Source organism: Epinephelus fuscoguttatus, linkage group LG20, assembly GCF_011397635.1.
Source record: "Epinephelus fuscoguttatus linkage group LG20, E.fuscoguttatus.final_Chr_v1".
Classification (NCBI taxonomy): domain Eukaryota; kingdom Metazoa; phylum Chordata; class Actinopteri; order Perciformes; family Serranidae; genus Epinephelus; species Epinephelus fuscoguttatus.
Window position 1 is genome coordinate 28,741,099 of NC_064771.1, and position 21,753 is coordinate 28,762,851.

Below are 21,753 nucleotides of genomic sequence, written 5' to 3' on the forward strand. Positions count from 1 at the left end.
TTATTCAAGAAACCTAGACGTAAATTTTTATTTACCAATATCCAAGAATCTTCACATAACCTTTATTTTTAGATACTTTTCCTGCAGATAGCAGAGACACTGTGTAATTACTTTTTGTATTTGCAGCTCTCTTCTAAATCTACCTCAGAATATAAATATATTCTGAATCCACAGACTTTAATATTGTTAAATAAAGACATCTCGCAACCCTCAGGATATCAAGATGTCTTTGTCTACAATATTAATCTCTGTCTGTTTCTCCCAGGTTGTAAAATTAGCTATATGCACAGCGGTTGGTAAATAAAAGAATGGGTTGAGGTTTTATTTAACTTGTTTTTCCACTCTATCTGTACATAAAGGTTGATATCTACAGTACTGTTTGTCTTTGATTTCACAGATTATTCAAAATACAGTCGGATGCTGTCTGTCTGATGTCTGCCACTAAGAATCTGATCCTTTTTGAGTTTTGCTGCGTGGGGGGGGTTGTTTGTTTTTAATCTCCACCTAGCACAAGTGGGTGGCGGGTTAACAGCTGCTCTGTGCTCACATCAAGACATAATGATTCATTGGAGACCAATAAAGTGATCTCACTGAGTTAAAACGAGCAAAGGGAAAAAGAGGAAAACTGCCTTCTGCAGTGTGTAAAATCTGCATAAACTCCCAGGGGGAATCTACATAAATTATATTTCAGATTTTGAGCTGAGGTTTTATGGGTGCCCTCCAATAAAACCATGTATTTGTGGACTTGATTCGACAGGCCAAATGTGATAAATGTTACTATATGCAGATGACACTGCTCGATATGTTTCTATTACATTATGCAGCAAAACAAATGGACAAGTGCAATATTATTTACCTTTTGCAAGCCCAAATTTCTTTTAAAAAACCTTCCACATAACTTACATGCTTAACAAAAACACAGATCTGTGAGGTAGTCCATAATAAAGGCAGCTCCATGTCCATCTTTCCAGCCATAACCCTTTATTGACTAAAGGTTAATCTATCAGCAGCATCTAATAACGGGAATAGATTGTGTTTCAAAGGTTCAAACTAGATATTTATTTCTGAGGGCACCTAAAGCCCAGGAGCTTGAAACCTTATTAAGATGAATGATTGATATGCCCGGAGCATGAACAGTGAGGTGAGGTGGGACGCATTTAACCCAGTGGTGCTTTGAAAGGAGCTTTGAATCAAAGCTTGGAGGTGTTGTTAATTATGAGGATGTCTCTGATGGCCACAAATGAGACCGACACTTTATATAAAAACTCAATTTAATATGCCGGTGTATGTGGAGATCTTTATTTGCTATAAGAAAGCCCAGCTGCCTTCATCAAAGCTTCAAAGGTATTGATTCAGTAAGGTAAGATCTTCAAACAGCGATCATTTCATTGAAGTAATTTGCTCAATTTGCAAATTTTGATGGTATATGTGTTGCTGGGAGTTGTCTTTAATTAACAGCTAAAATTAGGTGTTGATAATGGCAGTGACCCATTTCAAAACAGTTACTGAGACATTTAAACATTTTTGGATACTGAGAGCATCTTTAGCTTCTATACTATGACGTATGCCTGAATCATTACATGCATGTGGGGTATTCCACAACATTTATTTTATGTTTTGTTATGAACTTGCATATTTAGATTAATAATACAAAAACTAATTTACACCCCAAAATGATAATTTGTGTATCAGTTACTCACTCTGTATTACGTAATTAAACCGCTTCGTCTCGATCACTGGCCATGAAGGGACAGCTGTGGGTAATGCCGGGTTCACACTACACGATATCGGCCCAATTATAGCCCAACACGCATCGTACGGTGAGAGTCCCTTTCCATGGGGTATTTTAAAATAGAGGGTTTGCGCATTTAGTCCTTCTCAGGCAAGCTCAGGGGTTTAGTGTTGCCTGAGCCCGCAGGAGTGAGGATTAATATATATGCCGTTCACATAACCCAGTCAAAATGAATATATATAAACGCTTAAAGATTCACTCATTAATAAAAATTGTATGTCATATAAAAACTAAAGTGATGGTTGAGCAGATTGATTCACGTCGTCACCTCATGCATTGAGTAACATTACACAAGTTAATGTTCCACCAGCAGTCGGCCCAGTGAATTAAGTTATTTTTTTCTCAGACTCCAGTTGCTGCCCATTTTATAGTTACAGTTTACTAATAAAACTCTCCACAGTATGAACAGTGGTTACATGAGCCTCAAAACCAGCCACAACTCAGCCCTGAGCAGAGTGACTGTCCTCTATTGACCAATCAGACTACAGTGTTCACAGCTCCACCTTTTAGCACCAGATCTGTGTGCTAGGTACCCCAACAGAGGGGGGGCCAAACATGGGGACGGTACAGAACGGTTCCATTGGTACCATCCACAACTTTTCACTGTGGAAACAGAAAAAAAGCGTACTGAACTGAACTGAACTGTACTGCTGGGTGGAAACAGGCCTTATTTCACTCTGTGTGTAGCCCAATGACATCACCCCACGTGGAGAGGGGCTGGCTGAAGTAATGTAATGTAATCCCAGTGATGAGGGCCGAGGTCCTGTGTGACATTTTTGGCATCCTGCTTGCTATCTGTGTGTGTGTGTGTGTGCTGAATCAGAATGTGTAGAGATGGAGAGAGGTGATTACAGTCATGACACTGGGGGTTGGATTATGGAGGATTACATGCACGCATACTTGCATATACTGTCTCACACACACACACACACACACACACACACAGACAGAGTTTTCGTTGTGACACAAGAGTCTAAATGCAGGGCTAATACTGTCATACAAAAGGGTCAGAGAGAGAGAGAAGGACGAGCTGAGGGAAATAAGGGCTGAATGTGTACAGACGGATTATGATGAATTATGTCAAAAACATCATAAAAGTAAAGCAGCTTGTATGTTTGACTGTTGCTCTCTTTCCTTTCGTTCCCCCGTCTCCTCTCGCCCTCTTCCCACCCCTCCTTTCCAGGCAGTAGGCTGCCAACATGGCCATTCCCAGGGGACATCTTCCTCCCTCTCCTTGGCCTCCTCTCTTCCTCCTCCTCCTCTTCCTCCTCCTCCTCATCTCCTCCCCGCTCCCCCTGCAGGCCCGGCCGCTCCTCCTCCACCCGTCCATCAACGTGGCGGTGGTGTTCAGTGGCTCCAGCTACCAGAATGAGGTCAGAGGTCGTCTCAGCGGGGAAAACTTTGTCGACCTGCCCGTGGTGGTCAGCCCGGTGACCGTGCTGGTCAACGACACCAACCCGCGCGACCTGCTGACACGCCTCTGCGACACCATGGCAACGGAGAAGCTTCACGGCGTGGTGTTCGAGGATGATGTGGGCTCTGGTGCCGACGCTCAGGTAAAAAAAAAAAATGATTTATGCATTTTTGGGTTTTCTGATAAAACATCCTCTCCAGAGTCACGGTGTTCAGTCACCCACATCCGTGTTTCTGAAAGCTGCACAAGGCAACATTTTTATGTAAAAAAGCACCTGTCCTGTCGGCTTAAATCACAAGGTGGGCTGCAAAATAGAAGAGCTAATTGAGATGCCAAGCATGTACATCTATTCTCAAATTGAATTATGCTGTTGGTGTTTGTGATAGTAAAGGGAGAAGAAGTGACATCAAATCATAAAAGCAAAATGTAAATAGTCCTGTAAAGAGTACTCACACTAGGAGAACGTAAGATAAATTTTACTTAACTGGAAAATGACTTGTGTAAAAACGTTAAACTCACTCTTCAAGTGCACTTAATTCATTTTATTTTTAGCACACAAGACTGCAGAGTTACAATAACGAGAGAAGATGTAAATTATCTCCTGAATTACCTTAGCTTTAAGGAAATCTTTTCTGTGATACCTTAAAAGTTGAGAGTGAAAATTTGAAATTTAAAGTGACATCAAATGAGATTTTGTGAAATGATTGAAAGTTCCAGAAAACTTGTAAGTGGAATGAGCTTTCAGGCTTGAGTGGCATTTTGGCACCACTCCGGTTGTTTCACCATGGCGATCAGTCAAGTTTCAGTATTTAATGGGACTAACCTGATCAGAGGTAGCGCTCTACTATCACTGGTGCAAGCATTTGAACTAAACACTGAATCTGTCTGTTCTGTCTTCAGGTGGCAGAAGTAGCACAGATCCTGGACTTCCTCTCCACTCAGACAGCTCTACCAATTGTGGGCATCAGCGGCGGCTCTGCAGTTGTCATACCGTACAAGGTACAGTCAAAATAATTATCCGATCACTTCAGCGTAGGCCCATCAACACCCCGGAGCTTGAACTGAGTATTCTGCCTTCCTGCTGCGCCACAGTGATGACGCACTAGGAAAATAAACTTTTTGTCCCAGAGGTGTTGACATAACACTTGACACAACAGTGTGATTAGCAATTTAGGAAGCAAGAGAAACACATTCTAGTAATAAGATGAACAACAACCTGTGATGTAAACCCTGTCAGCAGCAGCAGCACCCGCTCACAGCCTCCTGTCTTAGTCAGAGCTCTTCTACACCGTCACTCAGCTTAAAACAACTTAAGTAGGTCAGAGCGGTGAAACCTACTTTGGCAAGCAACTCGCTGCATGCAAATATTTGGATATGAGCAATACAGATGGGTGAATTATCAGCGATGACTGCAGCCATCGACCCTCATCAGATCCTCTAATCCCTGCCTGGGAAAAGTCTGAGTTGTGGGAAAGGAAACTTTACGAGGGGAGACAAGTGCTACGGGCGATCTGCGCCTCAATCAATCACACTAGCGCACTTGAAGAGCAGCAGGTTTTTCCTGCTATGATTTAGCATGTATCTCGTTGATGAATGGAGATGGAGGGCGGTGAGCTGCGTACTTAGATTGTACAGAGGAGATTGATGACACCAGACGGATTCTTAATCTATACTTGCTCTCTACTTTTGAGTTGCAAAATGCCTTCATCCCTTCTTCCTCTTACGCTCCGTGCTTTCCGCCCCGTCTTCCCTTCCTCCCTTTAATTGCTTAACTGCCATCATCAACACCTTGTATTTATAGAGCCAACTCTCACACATAGAAACACACATGCAAATGAACATCCTCACATATTAGAGCACGACACACACGCAGCCAAACAGATGCATTCCTACATCCATCCACCGCAGGAAGCAACCAGAATCAATTGAACAGTGTAGCTTATGTGACTGTGCATGTTGGATTCCACCTCCAGGCAACATTTTGTAAACCATAGCATGTTGTATTTATCAGCTTCCTGTTAATCAAAAGGTATCTGCAGATGTCACGTCATAGATGGGTATTAAACAGGAGGAGTTGTAGCTGCAGGAGGGTGATTGATTTGCTGTATTTTGATGGCAGAGCGGGAAAGGCAGAGTGAGACAGAGAGAGGAGAAAGATGCTTCGATGAAGCTTGGCTGACAGCTGCCTGAAGGCAGTGTTTTACTGCCTCACAGATAAGTCTCACTTTCATGAATAAAAAAGGCATTCGTCTTTTCCCGTTTCCTTTCCTTTTTCCATTTTTGTTTTCCTACTCTCTGTCCACTTCTCACCTTGTCTTATATTTCCCTTTGGTCTCTCCATCCCTCCAGTTTCACCATCGTTCCCTCCATCACCTTTACTCCTTGACACATTTCAATCCCGTTTTTTTTCTTGGCTCTGTTGTGTGCCAGCTGAATCCATTAAGGCTGTGGCTAGAAGCAAGAGGCCTGTTCTCCTCTCTACTCTCTCTGAGCTCCAGGACCCCATTAAACTGTTAATTAGACCCTTCAGGAGGCAGAGGCCCCCCACAGCTCTCATCATTCACCCCCCCAAAAAATCCAAACCATTCAGTCGTCTTTTCTGTCTATTTTTCTGTTTTGCTGCCTCACATAACCTCCCTCTTCCCCCTACCTGTCGCTGCTTCACCTCAAATTGGCGAGGAGGTGTTCGTATTTACCCAAGATGCGCTTTTGATCGGCGCTGTGTAAAGTGTCTCTGAGCCTCCAGAATATTTAGGGCAGAGTTTGTCACCTATCAACAACGTCTGGTTGGTAATTTGCGGAGCCGATCGCGGCGGGTTCAGTCTGGGTTATTTAACCTCCCTGCTCGACGGAGGCAAAAGACAAACTCACAGATGGGACGTTATCTCTCATACTGAGCGACCGTTTGTCTGACGAGCCCAAAGTGTTGAGTGACAGTTCTCTATATAGCACAAAGAGTAAAGCACTCTCCTCTGAGGCCCGCCTGTCGAAGGCCTCATTCAGCCCTCCTCCTCACACTCCCCCTCGGTCTCTTTCTCCCTCTTATATACTCCTTTGTTGTCAGTAAGGAGGGGGGGGGGGAAAGCTTGTCAGAGGTGTCTGGCACAATGGGACAGGTGGATTGGACGGAGAAAGACATATGTGTGAGTGCGTGATTCTCTTAGGGGATAAAAGGGCTCAATAGTGCTTGATTATCAATAGCCTGATGATCATGAATATCTTTGATGGCGGGTTTAAAAAGAAGCAGCACCCGCCCGAGCCGCCTATTTATGGTTCCTGTCTCAGTGATCTCTCTATGGCAAACAACAAGGAAGGAGGGAATGAGACAAAGATGAAAAGATTGAAGGGAGGAGAGGAAGTGTGTCTTTTGTCAGATGGCACACACACACATCAAGCGAAGGCGAGGAGGAGGAAATGAGAGAGCGCGAGGAACGGCTGAGAAAAGGCATAAAGACTGTTCAATAGGGCCTGCGAGGGAAAAGAGAAAAAATACTGCAACGGTTCTCTCTGAGGAGTTTGAAATCAGAGGTTGAGAGTGTTTTTTCTTTGTGTGTGTGCGTGTGTGTGTGTTCTTGGCTGGCTGCCTGGCCGAAAAGCTAAGTGACCAATAGTACATAGACAACCAAACATTACACCTGTAAGTGATAGTTAAACATGTCATTCCAAAACCAAAGGCATTTATCCACTGCTGTGACAGCCCCCTCTCTTCTGGGAGGCCTTTTAGCAAGATGCTGGAACCTGCTGCGGGAATTTGCTCCTGCTCAAACACAAGAGCATCAGAGAGGTCGGGCGCTGATGTTGGGTGATGAGACCTGGCTCCAGTTCATGTGAAACGTGTTGCGATGTTAAGGTCAGGACTCTGTTCTCCTGACTGTTGCCACAGAGTTGGAAGTACACTCCTGTCTGATCTTTGTGTTCTGTTGCAAGAAAACATTCCTTGATGTGAGTCTAAAGGGCAAAGGTAAAAGTGCAGTAAAGTATGTGGACAGAGGTGTCTACTTAGGCAGTAAGACGGACAATGGCTCGTTACATTTGTACGCCATTATGTAGCCGAAACGTTGAAAACTTTGTTTCAACAACACTGTGGTTAAAGGGGAACACCACCTAAATTAAGAATTCCAAAATGTTATTTCCATGGTTTAGGAAAGTTCAATCAGTATTTGTGAAGGTGACCTACTGTCTCTCAAAGCTGGAAACCAAAAAATAAGTCTCAAACTTGTGATGTCGTATGGTTTAAAGACTGAGCTGCCTCATAGACAGTGAATGGGATCCTGATTTTGTGAACCCACAGAATTGTTTTTCTTTTTTTATACCCAAATGAGCTTTAATCTATTGTAGTGTTCTTAGGTCTGAAATGGAAGTGTACCCATATACGCAGAACATTTCCCTGGGTGCTCTTAGCGTCATCTAGAACATCTTTCACCATTTGCTGGTGGTGTCCAAAATCCCTCACAAGTCACTACATAGTCCACTCTATTGTGAGTTTGCCATTTTGTAGGGCTGTCCGAATGTACACCAATCAGCCAAAACATTAAAACCACTGCCAGGTGAAGTAAATAACATTGATCATTTCATTACAATGCAATGTTCTGCTGGGACACCTTTGGTCCGAGCATTCATGTAGATGCCCCTTAACGCACTCCACCCGCCTAAACATTGTTATAGACCAAGTACCCCCACTCATTGCAACAGTACCCCTGATGGAAGTAGCCCTCCAGTGAGGCAATGCACCATGCCACACCACAAAAACTGCTCAGGAATGGTCCAAGGAACGTGACAAAAAGCTCAAAACATCGACCTAGCTTTTAAATTCCCCAGATCCCAATCTGATCGAGCTTCTGTGGGACAAACCGGTGCCTCGGAGGTCCTTTCTCCGGCCCTCGACAAGTCAGAGCAAAGTCTGATCTATGATTGGGCCTCTGACCTGTCGAGGCATGGAGACAGGACCTCTGGGGGTGTCCTGCGTTGTCTGGCACCAAGGCGTTGTTGACGGATCCTTTGGGTCCTGTGGGTTGTGAAGTAAGGTGCCGGTATGCCCAATCGATGTTCAATCAGATTAGGATCTGGGGATTTTGGAGGCCAGGTTGACACCTTGAGTTTAGTCACGTCTGCCGAGCCATTCCTGAGCAGCAGCACTGTCCTGCCTGGGAGGGCACTTCCATCAGGGAGTGCAGTTGCCAATAGGGGAGTGTAGCGTGTCAAGTGGCATCTACATGAATGTCAGGACCTACGGTTCCTGAGAAGAACATTGCACTGATTAATGTTACTCACTTCACCCGTCAGTGGTTTTAATGTTTTGGCTGATCGGTGTATAGTGGGAATTCTTAGACCCTACATAGTGGACTGAAAGTGTCCCAGAATGCACCGTGTAAAGTAGTGTACAACTGATGGTCACTTGCCAAGCAATATATCTCATAATGCGTTGCGCCAAAGGAACGCAAGGACTTTATGGGACGGATAATTACTGATCAGACCCAAACTTTTAATGAAGACTCAGAGAGCATTTTTGAGAGAGCCATTCAGCGCCTGTTTTTAATCAGGAAGCTGAAGAGCTTCGGTGTTAGTCAGCACATACTTGAGATAGCATACAGAGGCCTGGTTGAAAGCATTTATCTTTTAAAATCACAGCATGATACAGCAGCTTGAGTGCAAAGAGCAAAAACAAGCTCTCTAAGATTGTCAACATTGCAGGGAAGATGATTGGCAAGACACAGAAACAACTCAGCAGTATATTTGACAGTGTTGTACACAGGAAGGCCAAACATATAATTTCAGATGCCTCACATCCATTACACTCAGAGTTTGAGCTGCTCCCATCTGGGTGTCGATTTAGGGTCCCAAGAACCAGTCAGAATATATATAAGAAGTCCTTTATTCCTTATGCCATACAGGCAGTAAACACAGAATGACTGCATCAGGGATCATGGCTGTTTTATAAGATGCGTTCTCTTTTACTATTTATATAATATATTGGGGGTTGAGGGAGAACAGGCTCTGATTGGAGGGAGAGCTAACCACGCCCACTAAGGAGACAGGAAGAGTAACCGTTTTCTTAACATTGGATAAGCCTACAGTTGGGTATCTCGCTTCATCCAATATCTCTGATAAAACAGTTTTCCACAGACATTAGGAGGATGACCCTTGAACGGTTTTCTCCAGTTTGTTTTGCTAACGAAGCTAACGTTAGCTAATGCGCTAAAAAGTTAGCGTTCCAGAGAAATCCAATATTCCTCTTAATACCTCCCCAGTTTCTGATGGGGTGGACATGATAACCCTTAACAAAGATACTGTATTATAACAAGATGGCCCACCTACAATATACCCCCATTGTATGAAATGGTATACATTTCCGGTCTCCTAAGTAGGCGTTGTCCCCCGTAGCCCAATCAAAGACGATAGAGAACCGCCAATCAAAGACGAGTATCCCCAACCTCGCTTGGTTATCGTAGATTAGCTGGGCTAACCGTTAGCGGTGTCTGTAATAGGTAATAACTCATTAAACGGTCCGTGAAAAAAATATTTTTTCCAGCGGATATCTTAGTTACAACATGATTGAGCTAGCAAAGCAGTTTTGTGTTGCTATGTGTGGTATTTATTCAGTTTTGGGAAATCACGATGTCTAGAAAGCATCAGTGGCTGCAGCTGACAGGGACAGCTAACACTAGCAGCTAAGCTAACATCAGGACGTCATCTGTTAAAAGCCTCCCGTTGTCGGATACGACATGAAACTACTCCAGTTAGCTCAATCATGTTGTAACTAAGATATCCGCTGGAAGAAAAATATTTTTTTAATCCAGTATCTTTGGTGAAACTGCACTGATTTCAGCACCAGACAGGAGCTATCTGTTGCCAGATCTCGCGAGAGTGTGTTGTTGAGACAGAGACAGGTCTTGAACAAAGTAAATTTTCTCCTGATTTGTCCGTGTGAAATTTGCCATTTTGGTGTCGGAATGTTCTGAAGATATGTGGCTTGCGATAAATGGGTCCAATATCTGCTTCCGTGACTATGGGGCGAAAGAATCGGCCATAATCTGTAATCACGTTCATTTCTCCCACTGAAGTCAATGGACTCAGTACCTGCTGTTAGTCTCCTAAAGGGGCATGGTGGTCGCGAACCCCACGTGACACTGATACAGGAAACTGACTCGCAGTGGACCGTCTTGGTTTATCCACCGTCTTTGCCCTTAATACACAAAATGTTATTCATCCCTACAACAGGAAATACTTTTTCCCTAACCTGATATGAAGTGTGCGCTGCACATGTTAGCATTTTTGATGATCGCCTCCCTCTTATAGCATTTATCCATAGCTGTCTTTGTTTTTGTTGACGGGCAGTGGCGGCTGGTATGTGATAAAATTTAAGTTTTGAGCCATGACTCCTATTCTGGTTCTCAATAACACAACAAGACCACATTTTAAGACTCCTATGTAGCCTACAGCCCTGTGGTGGAAAGGCGTGTTTTACCTCCAGCTAACAAACTCATGTCATTGTGATGTCGGCCCTAATAGAGTCTACATAGTATCTATATAGTATTTAACGATGGCTTTGAACGCGCGTATTGTCTGTGTAGACTGATACGTCCTTTTCCGTAGTTTCATCAGCCCCATTGTTGTTAACTAAAACTATTAAAAACACATCACTGAGCCACACTGTTGCAGTTAGCGAGAGGTTTCTTCATTACAATGAAAATGGGCACTGCAGATTATTCAGTCAATCCCACCAACACCGTCCTGCAGCTGTAAATACTCACTAGAGCACTAAGTATGTATTTAATCCACTGCTAAAAATAGTCCCCAACAAATGCACTACTTACTCCTGTTTGAGTAACATTTTCTAAAAACTACAGCGCCCATCTGTTTGGGGGAATTATTTTGTCTTAAAAAAGAAAACAACAAAACAAAAGCATTTATTTGTGACCCATTTCAAAGAGTTACGTCTTCAGTGTGTAGAGCGCAGCTGCAAACAAGCTCTGAAAGTGGGAGAGCATTGGCCATGAATATCTGGACCAAATTTCATTGCAACAGTTGTTGAGATATTTCAGTCTGGACTAGGGATGTCAGTTTCAATTAATTTAATTTTGCTTTTGATAACCTGTCCCCCATTAATCGGTGATTAATGGGGGACAGGGAGAGGCCTTTTGTTTTGTTCCAGCACTCCACTGACTCAGTGAGCTTTAGTGCTGCACTTCTATGCTCCGTCCATTTAGAGGTGGTGAAATTTTAATATTTTTGTGATGTAAACGTCTTGCCTTTTATTTTCTGTTGGCTTTGTTGACCGTTAGCTGTGTTAAGAAGCAGAAACATAGCGCCCACTCCGCACCCTCAGGTTAGCTAACATTAGCCTTGGCAGCTCTGCACTGCACACTACGGAGGTTGGGTGGGAGCTAGCTAGCGATGTTGCTCATCCAGAAATTTCAACTGGTAATGCCGTCCCAGTGACAGGACAAGTTTGCTGCAGAAACATGTTGGTCACCCTCCAGCCTACTATCAGATAGCCCTGGTGAGTAATTAGCTTCATTTTGAGCCATAAAATGCCTTTATTGTTGTTGTTGTTGTTGTTGTGTACTTTTAATTGTCTAACACACTGGGTTGACCTGGGGGTGACTTGAGGATGGACACAATGTTTCTACAGCAACACAGTTTGGCTAACTAGTGGTAATCGCCACATAAGCAGTGCCGTTAGCTAATGTTAGCTCCCGACACATCTAGATTGTGCGCAGAGCTGTGAAGTGAAGAGCAGCACAATTAACCTAATGGCATTCCTTGTCTAGACCAAATTTGAGGACCAACCATCTATAGAAAATATTCATTTATTCATTCATTCATTTTCCGTAACTACTTACCCTGTTGGGGGTCGCAAGGGGGGCTGGAGCCTATCCTAGCTGACATTGGGTGAGAGGCAGGGTACACCCTGGACAGGTCACCAGACTATCACAGGGCTGACACATAGAGACAGACAACCATTCACACTCACATTCACACCTACGGACAATTTAGAGTCACCAGTTAACCTGCATGTCTTTGGACTGTGGGAGGAAGCTGGAGTACCTGGAGAAAACACAGCGACACAGGGAGAACATGCAAACTCTACACAGAAGGGCTTCTTCTTGTTGTGAGGTGACAGTGCTAACCACTGCATCACTGTGCCGCCATCATTCATGCAGCCATCACATGCAGGTAGCAGCCCAAATTGTACTTGGAATTAAATACCTCACACCTGTTAGTGCCAGTGCTATGGAGCTAAAACCTTCACTCTGATGGAAGCCAGTTTAACTCATTGTCTTAAGGCAGCTAGGAGTCCATTAAAATAATCTGTGCAGCTCTGACTGGATACAAGTGGCGAAGATCATTCAGACAGGCACCGGTGACTTTGTGATGTAACATAAAACCCTTTAAAATCACACTGGACTTTCTCAAAAAGAGTTAACACCAACCTTTAAATATGGAGTTTATAAAAAGGTGTTGTTTTGTGGGTAAAATGATTTTCTCAGGACAAATAAAAGAACATAATTGCCTTTGTAAAACCACTTTACTCTTTAGTACCTGTTATATAATGAGGGTGTAGTAAAGCGGTTTTGTTACGGCTGCTGTGAAACATTTTTGGGAGTGAACCAATTAAGCAATGCAGATGACAACTCGTATCTCTTATTGTGAGGCGCTATTACGTTAAATCTCTGTTTTTGAGGAAATACATGGTAAATGTTTGATCATTCACAAACCAGTTTTTTGTTCATTACAGTAACAACATCAAATACTGAGTGATGGCGGTTGTAGACAGCGATAAAGTCTGGAGTAAACAAAGCCGACAGCTTTATGTGTTTGCCAGTGAACAGGAACAAAAGTGGCTTTTAAGTGTGCACATAATGGATTTTTGAAGCAAAGAAACTGTTGAGGTTGAGTATTCGAGCGTATAACATCATTTATTACAATTTGAAGCTGTCAGTGGAGGATTATATTTCAAGAGTTACAGTCTCGGTCCTGGCTGCAGTCTAAGGTCACACTCTGTTTGTGATGTTGGACCCAAGTTTTGCAACAAGCCAGATGCGTCTCATTGGATCACAGTTTCTTTTTCTGTGGTGTGTTTCTGTGACCAGACTGACCTGCTTTCTCCGTTTGTCCTTCTGTACTTCTGTCTCTTCCCCCCTGCCCCCCTCACTCCTGTCTCTCTTGGCCTCATGGTCCAGAAACTCCATAAACAGGTCACGAGAAGCCCAGATTCGCTGCACAGTATTCCCACTGGAAAGTGGTTTTTATTGCTAGGAATGAAAGCACGTTAATGGCCAAGCCACCTCCAAGCTTCACAGTCTGGCCTAATAATTTTAATAAGGTATTGAGTCAAACCACTGATGCTGTAGAGTGTCAAAACACAAGTAAATTGTTTGTGGGAGTGTTTGATTATATATCCAGCGGGGAGGTTTCCCTCCACGGTTGAAAATTAATCTGTTTAGCACTTCTGCCAACGTATCGAGGACACAAAATGTTCACTTTACCACAATATAGCAAAATTATCTGTTAAAAAACATTTGTAACAAATGCATTTACCCACATTACAAATAAGATTGTGTTTATTTAAGGGGTCAGTTCACTTTAATTGTTAAAAACAACAACAAAATCTTTCTTCTTCGCACTACTCAGGAGATAGTTTCAGTCTTATGTGCCGAGGGTTTGAGATACACTGTAAAACTCACACACAAAGACTCGCTGTAACCAGAGTTCTGTCTGCGATCACGTGATACAGATTAAACTCTCTTTTTGTCGTTACATTTTAAACTCTTTACAGTGGGTTTAAAGCTTAAACATCTGGATTATGTGTTTTCTTCTGCATGCATGCTTTCTGTTTGTGTCTGTCCATTTCACTATTGCAGCATTTCGGCTGCATGGTTCAGCTCATCTCCACTTGACACACTCCTGGTACCAGGTCCTTTTCTCAATTTCTTTCACCACTGCAGATAGTAACCCCTCAGCTGATCGCCATGGTGACACTGCATGAAACTGCTGTGACATCATCTTCAACGTGACGCTTGCTGAATCCTGTCAGTGGCACCCAAACAGAGGAATGTCAGCACCTCTTGGATTGTACGGCACAGTTTTGTGGGCTCAATCTAGGTCAAGTGAATTAAAGAAAATGGCGGGTGCTAGTGACTATTTTGGTTATTTAAAAATGGCAGGTTTGAGGTGCCCACTAGCTCACCTGTTAGAGGAGGTGCCCCATGTACAAAGGCTGTGTCCTTGCTGCAGCGGCCACGGGTTTGATTCCAAACCACAGCCCTTTACTGCATGTCATCCCTCTTCTCTCTCACCATTTCACACTGTTTCTTTCCTATCAAGTAAAGGCAAAAGACCAAGGATACTCAACTTGCTTTGCCTGTAGGAAACTTTTGCAAAGCCCAGGGGCCAGGGGCCAGGTGATGAACAAACATTACTCATATATATCGCATAAAACGAATGAATGATGCAAATCCCATTGTGAGCATTCCTGGATAGATCAGGTGTGCGCATGGGGCGTGTCTAGGTTTTAAGGACATCAGAGGCTTAGAAGGACCTCTGTTGCAAGGTCCACTTATGTATTGATAAACAAGCTCTATTTTGACACTTTGTAAATTCACTGCGGCACATTATTTACATTCAGAGTATGAAAAAATTCCCAATATGAATCAATTTATTTTGGGTGCGGTTACATGATGGCTTCTCATTCGGAATTAAATAAATCTGAATGAAATCATTTGGAATTAAAGTCTTTCCAGGTAGTTTACATGGGAAATATTCATTCCGAATGAGGGTTTACATGGCAGATCAGTTTAATCGCCTTTTAATCGCCTGTATTCGGGTCCGCGCAAGGTTTGGGGCAGGGAAGGTTTCTGATTGGATAGGGGGCGGGGAGGATGTTACGTGTTTACGTTTACTGGAAGAAAACGCTGCAGTCCTCGTTCCAGATAACAAGAGGCATGACGCCGCCGTTCTTAGTGCCTTTTTTGGGCGTGTTTTGCTTGTATTCTTGAAGCAGCAGTACGACAACAACCTTGTTCTGCTAATGCTTCGTCTGTTGAGGAGGAGAAGGGAGGTAGAAGGTCGAAGAAGGGAGATAGAAGACCGTGCTTTGGCGAATGGAAACTGGTGAGTGCAACGAGTCCGACTGCTCTACTCAGCCCGTTGCTATGCGCGCTATATACGTCATCACGCCAGAAGGGCAAAGAAACGAGCATGCGCAGAAAGACCGGAATGAACTTAAAGAGGAATGAGTGTATACAAGTGCAAGAAATTCTTTCATTCAGAATTAGAAACAGAATATTCCAGCCCCTTACATCGGATTGAATATTCAATCGCATTGGCCATTTTCGTTCCGAATTAGGTGTTTACAAGATCACTTTTAGTAGGAATGAACTTTCATTCCGAATGAAAAGGAAATTAAACTCAATGTAAACCCACTCATTGTGAAGGAGAAAATGGTCGCTGTTGAGGTAGCTTTTGAGTATCATTGGTTTAAGATGTCCTGTGTCGTGTTGATGGTTCTCTCTGTCCAATTAGTCGTCTGCTGTATTTTAACTTTGCCTTTCAGTATTGGCTCAGATCGCTTGGAACATTGACCGGGCTGGTACCAAAGAAGTTACCAGATACTGTCCACAACTTTTGACAATGGAAAACCACAAACAAAGCTGAGAGTTGAGTCGTGCCATGCAGTGGAAATGCGGGATATATACACTGTATGCTAAGAAAGTAGTCATTAATGTGGGATCAGTATTTTTGAACTAGCGACTTAAAGTCGGGATTTCTGAACCTCTGCTGCCCCACTGCTGTGGTCCAGACTGAAATACACACAAATATTTAGTTGACTGCCATGAAATTTTGTACAAGCATTCATGATTCCCAGAGGATGAACCCTAAAGACGTGGGTGATCTCCTGACTTTCCCTCTAGCGCCAACGTGAGGTTCTCATTTGTGGTTTTGTGTGAAGTTTCTCAACAACTACTGGATGGATTTTCATGAAACATTCACCTCTCATGGTGAATTTTAAAAACCTTTGTGATCCCTTGACTTTCTCCCTTGTGCCTTTATGGGTCTGCGGGGAACGGAGCTGACAGGCATGAGGAGTCACAGGTGGATATTGTTTACCCAAAAATGAAGCAAAAATGCAACAAAATTCTGGGCTCATCAAGGAGATCAACTAAACAGAGCTTAAATCAGACTACAATAACACATACTGAATAGAAATAGCTGAGGTAACATTGACGGAAAAAATATTAGTGTGTCAGCTTAGATATTTGAACTGCAACAATCGCACGAACATACTAATATACTCTGAAGAAATACACAAAATCTCCAAAGCAGAAACCCCTGTGCCCCCTGTCAGGTAGGGGCACTTGGTACATTCTGATTTGTCACTTCCTATGTGAAAGAGCTTTGCCTTAGGTGGTGCACATTTTGCCCCAGCCTGCTGAGATACCCCTCCAGCAGCAAGCAGCAGCGACACCCTCAGCATTGGCAACTCAAACAAATAGAAACTAGAATGACTTTAGACAACTTTTAAACTTGAGTGTGAGTGTAAAGAGTAAACTAAATGTTTGTTCTTTAAATAAAATTGCCAGTGATACTAAATAAATTGAGAATCCTGTAAAAAACAAAAGCCATGTGGCATCACTGATCTGCTTGCTGATGTTTGTCAATCTGCGAAAGGGCAACAAACTCAGTGAGAAAATGAACTATCAGCTGTAAACTATAGAAAACTAAGGTGTGTGCAGAAGAATTACCAACATTTGAGCTCAGCTGTGGCCGCAGGTCGGCCCATCACAGACCCAATACATCGGTTAATGGCTTAATTCTTGCTAAACTAATGACATCCCATCAACCTCAGCTGTACCATGTGTTTACTGCTAATAAGCAAATGTCTAATTAGCATGCTAACAAACTAGATTAAGAGGGTGAACATGGTAAACATTGTACCTGCTGAACATCAGCATGTTAGCATTTGGCTCAGAGCTGCGCTGTGCCTCAGAGCTGTAAAGCTTCACAGAGCCAGTGAAGTGTGGCTGCTGCCAACTCTTGCATATCCCTCATAACTTTACAGAAGTGGAGCACACATTTGTTGAAGTGCCCCTCAGAGTTAAAGTGGAAATACAGTAGTTTAAAAATACAATTACAGTCAATTTTTTTTAAGTAAATTAAAGGCACCAACATGTAATCAAAAGTAAAAGTGATCAAGTATGCAGAATATGGATTATTATCTCCGCCGGTCGAAAGGCTGGAGGGGATCATGCATTTGGTTGTGTGTGTGAATGTGTGTATCTGTCTGTCCACCGCTTATCTCAAATACTACTGGACTGATCAACCTAATATTGTGTGCAGATTTATGTCTGTATGCTTGAGGACCTTTTCTGGTTCCTATGATTGGTAATCTGACATCCATCAAAAAGTTTGGTCACATTTTTGAATCCGGGCGCCTGCAGATTAATTCTGTACTCAATATGTTATGGATAAATCAATTGTTTTTACCCCCGCAAAAGAGATTTATGATTCTTTTGAAAGGTGCTGTGGCACATCTGTTGGCATTACAATAACTGTCCAAAGTGGCCGCGATCAACCCGACTGGCCGCTTGGCTGCCTGGTGGAGATCTGCACTCTATTGAGTGCACATTTTAAGACCCTGTTTAGACAACAACGGTTTCTCTAAAAATGGAAGAGTCTGTCCTTTGCGTTTTAAAAAACTTCCGCATTTATATGACGACGTTATTGAAACGATCCCCGTTCACACGGAGCCGCAAAATCTACTGGAAATGCTGTAGTATGCATGCCAGGCCAATGGGTGGCAGTGTAAATTTGCAAAGCAACACCACGGCATGACGCCATGCGCCTGCGCTGAAGCGCCTTCCTCTACAACGCGGTGATTACAAACCAAAACAAAGAAGACACAATGGCGAAAGCACGCACAGATAACTTTGTCTGAACAGACTATGAGGTGGAGTTGCTACAGTAAATCTACACTTTGCTGGAGAAGTGTTGATAAATTCAACAGGGTGAGCAGCACAAACAGAGCTCGGCATTGTTGTTGTGATAGTCGACTTTCTCGCGCATGCCTAGTGACTGGAACCGTGATGTGCATGTGCGAAAAGTCTCCGTTTTCAGAGGAAATTCATATTGCAAGTTTACATGACAATGGAGATGGTGTCGTTTCCAAAAAATTGCACTCTGGAACCCCTTTTCAAAACGTTGCATTTCCAGGTACCCAAAACGCCGCTGTTGTGTAAACAATCAGCCAAAATGCAACTAAAATTTACCGTTTTCAGTTGAAATCGTTGTCGTATTGTCATATAAACGGCACCTAAGCTACTGTTGTAGCTAGTTAAGCTGATGATTAAGTACTTTATACACTGCTTGGTAGTGGCTTTGTATGCAAAACCCAAAATGCAAAGACTGTTTAAAATACCTATAAATGTAGTGGAATAAAAAGTACAATATTTACCACTGTAGCTAGAAACTGTGATAATTAAAGAGGATCTCTAAAAAAATTAAGAGTGTACGAGTTATCTGGACATGGCTCTCAACATGGAGGCGCTCAGGCTGTTCTCACAAATTTTTCATGTTTTCCTACAAAAAGCAATGCAACCAAATTCGTACATATCCCACGTACTTTGAAGGGCTGCAATCACGTGACCAGTGCACTGATTGGAGGTTGGAGTGGTGGATGGGTCACAAAAAAACTGACTGTCGCCTGGGACTTTCTCCCACAGTGTTCAGATCCGTGTAAACTTTGTGTGAACCTTGAGTCATTCTAAGCTACGTCCTCACCATGCGTCTTTTTCTAAACCCAACCTCAGTAACTTTTATTGCCTAAACCTAACCTACGTAACTTTACGTTAATTACGTAACTGTTGCGCATGCGTTTTTTTATAGAATATTATATGAACCGTTATATAAGAATACATTGCGGTGCTGAGCTGGTGGCTAGCACCTAATGGTGTTAACTCCATAAACAGCGTTGAACAACAGCAACATTGCTGTCAGAGCTAACAGCATTAATCAAGTGAGAAGTGGTGGGCGGGTGCTACACTTCAGTCACACAGCTGTCCAGATATCAGCTATCAGCTCAGATTACAACACACATACAGAGGTAGCGTGACTTCATTCAGTTCAGGATGCCATTACTCCACTGTATCTTTACATAGTCAATAGAAGTTTGTTGCTATAATTCCATCACTGGAGATGGAGTCTTGTACAAACTTTACAGAAGTGTAGAATGACATACTGTACATGAGTAGATGTATGTGAGTCCACATGATGTGAGTGAGCATCTGTGTGTGTGCGACCTGCTTCCTGTTTGACCCACACCAGTCTCTCCTCCGATGGGGGAGGTACGGCACAGAGCTCTCCCCGTGGGAGGAGACGAGTGTGTGAGCAGCCACCATGTCCACCGTCTCCTTGTCACATTACCATACGCTCCTGCAGTAGGACTGCTAATTACGTCCGTGTGTGACAGCCGCGCTGCCAAGGTGGTGAGAACAAGACGGCTGGGAAGTGGAAGACGAGAGGCGGGGGGAGGGTGAACTCTGTCTTTTCATGTGAGCGTATGTGTGAGAGTTAGACGCGGAAAAAGAAGGTAATTTTGTTGTAATTCTTGCCTGATTTCACTGTGACGGGGGGGAAGAGGATGTCTTTCATCACATTAGCTTCTGAGTTTGTTTGATTTTTCACAATTTAAGATGCCGCTAATTGGACGATGAAACACTTATCGGCCCGAGGGAGGTCACCACATTATTTGCTTGTTTAATAGCTCAGACAAAACTAATTGGATTTTAATTACACTTCTTCAAATGATGCACCTCGGCACTCCGTCATACCACATGAAGTGGGACACTATAGCTAACCAGGGCTGCCAATCCAGAACCAGTTTTTATTTATTCAGTGACAGCTTGGCATGGTTGTGTACTGCTATTTTTATAGCTATTCTGGTGCGCAGCCCAGTCAGTGGTCTACTGGAGTTTGAGCCTCCAGAGGTGAGACTCAAACAAGCTCAGACAGAGATAAAACTGGTAAAATTGAGCAAAGGAGAGTCTACTTGTGATATTCCTGTGGTATTCCTTGGGCTGCTCGGCTCTCTGGGGCTTTGCAGAGCCTCTGAGCTGTGGGAGAGGGAAGAGCAACAGGAAGGAGATATGACAGTTAGTCACCTCTGAGACGAGAACAGACTGAGAAGATCTAAGACCTGGTCCCAGACGGCACTTGACAGTTTAACACAATCGACTCTCTCCCTCCTGTCTCATGCATGACTTCTCTATCTTCATGCATGTGTGTCGCTGTGTTTTAGCATTTCCCAGACTTCCTGTTTCCACTTAGCGTAGGATGCTGCTGTACAGATGTTAAAAAAAACGAGGCCATGTTACCCCGATCTTCGCCGTCTTGCACCAGCTCCCAGTCTGTTATTAAATCAAACTCAGAATATTACTACTTGTATTAAAGCCCAACTTGGTCTTGCACCTGCTTACATCACAGGTCCACTTATGCCCCGCAGCACTGTCCGGCCCCTTAGATCTTCCATCCAAGCTTCGTTATTACACAGTCCCATCTGAAAACAGGCAGGGACATGGCCTCCAGACTGGGGGACAGTTGCAGTCGAATCTGTTAAAATGTTTGTCTAGTTTTGCTGTTAGTTTCCACCTGAATGCAGTTTTATCGTGTGTTGGTGCATGTGCATGTATGTGCACAGAAAGAGAACGTGTTGATCTGCCCATTTGGCATGGTTTTGGTAGTTTGGAGGCCAAACACTGTGTTGTATGGAAGCACAATGCGTTCACTTGAATAAAGAAATGATCCGTATTTATGTATTAACGAGATTATTTATCAGAATTGACCTTTTGCTAAGCCCCGCCCCTTTGTGATGATCCAACAAGCTGTCGCAGTAAGCATGGAGCCCACACTGTAACTAACTGCACTCCCTGAAGGAATATGATCATATTTTTGGGAACAATGAAAGAGTGATTCCAGAGAGAAGCAGACAGAGGGGTCTACAGTCTGTGTTTGAAGGATATATCCAGGATGTCAAACTGACTCAGCAGCAACAACAGGTTAAAAAGACAAAGATAGTTAGAAGCTAAAGCCGAACTATAGGCTACAGATCACAGTGTAAAAATGAACCACCACATCACTGCTGATTGCCACACAAGACAATGAATATAAAGGGAAACTTTGCTGATATTGAACCAGCTGTGTGGCATCGCAGTGTGTGCCGCTGCCAGCACCCAGACCTCCAGACAGGGATCTCCAGGGGAAGTCAAACAGTGTTCTTCTGCGCACCTCACTTTTCTGAGGTGGTAATTTTGTTCATTCAGATAAATAGGGCAGTTATTTTTTTCTCAAGTGAATGCATTATGCTTCTGTACTTCCATAGTCATCTCTCTGTGTAAACTAGGCTAAATTTGCTTGTCAAATGAAAGCCTTTATTGGCATATAACCATTCTTTCAACAGATTTTAAATGACTAAATATGGTTATTTAAAGGTTTTTAAAACAGTTACATGTAACCTATAAAATGTTTAATTTCAACCGAATTTCATCCAGTT

At 43.2% G+C, this 21,753-nt stretch overlaps 1 protein-coding gene across 2 annotated transcripts in view; it reads left to right on the forward strand.

Moving 5' to 3' along the window:
- LOC125880530 (glutamate receptor ionotropic, NMDA 2C-like) overlaps positions 1 to 21,753 on the forward strand; it is a 97,208-nt gene that overhangs the window by 14,506 nt on the left and 60,949 nt on the right. Inside the window, exons 3-4 of one of the 2 annotated variants that reach the window (XM_049563090.1) lie at positions 2,976 to 3,348; positions 4,107 to 4,205. The exons of the other annotated variant lie outside the window; for it this stretch is intronic. Coding sequence (XP_049419047.1) covers positions 2,992 to 3,348; positions 4,107 to 4,205 — 456 coding nt within the window. The 5' untranslated portion in view covers positions 2,976 to 2,991. The remainder of the gene's footprint in view (positions 1 to 2,975; positions 3,349 to 4,106; positions 4,206 to 21,753) is intronic. 2 annotated transcript variants of the gene reach the window in all.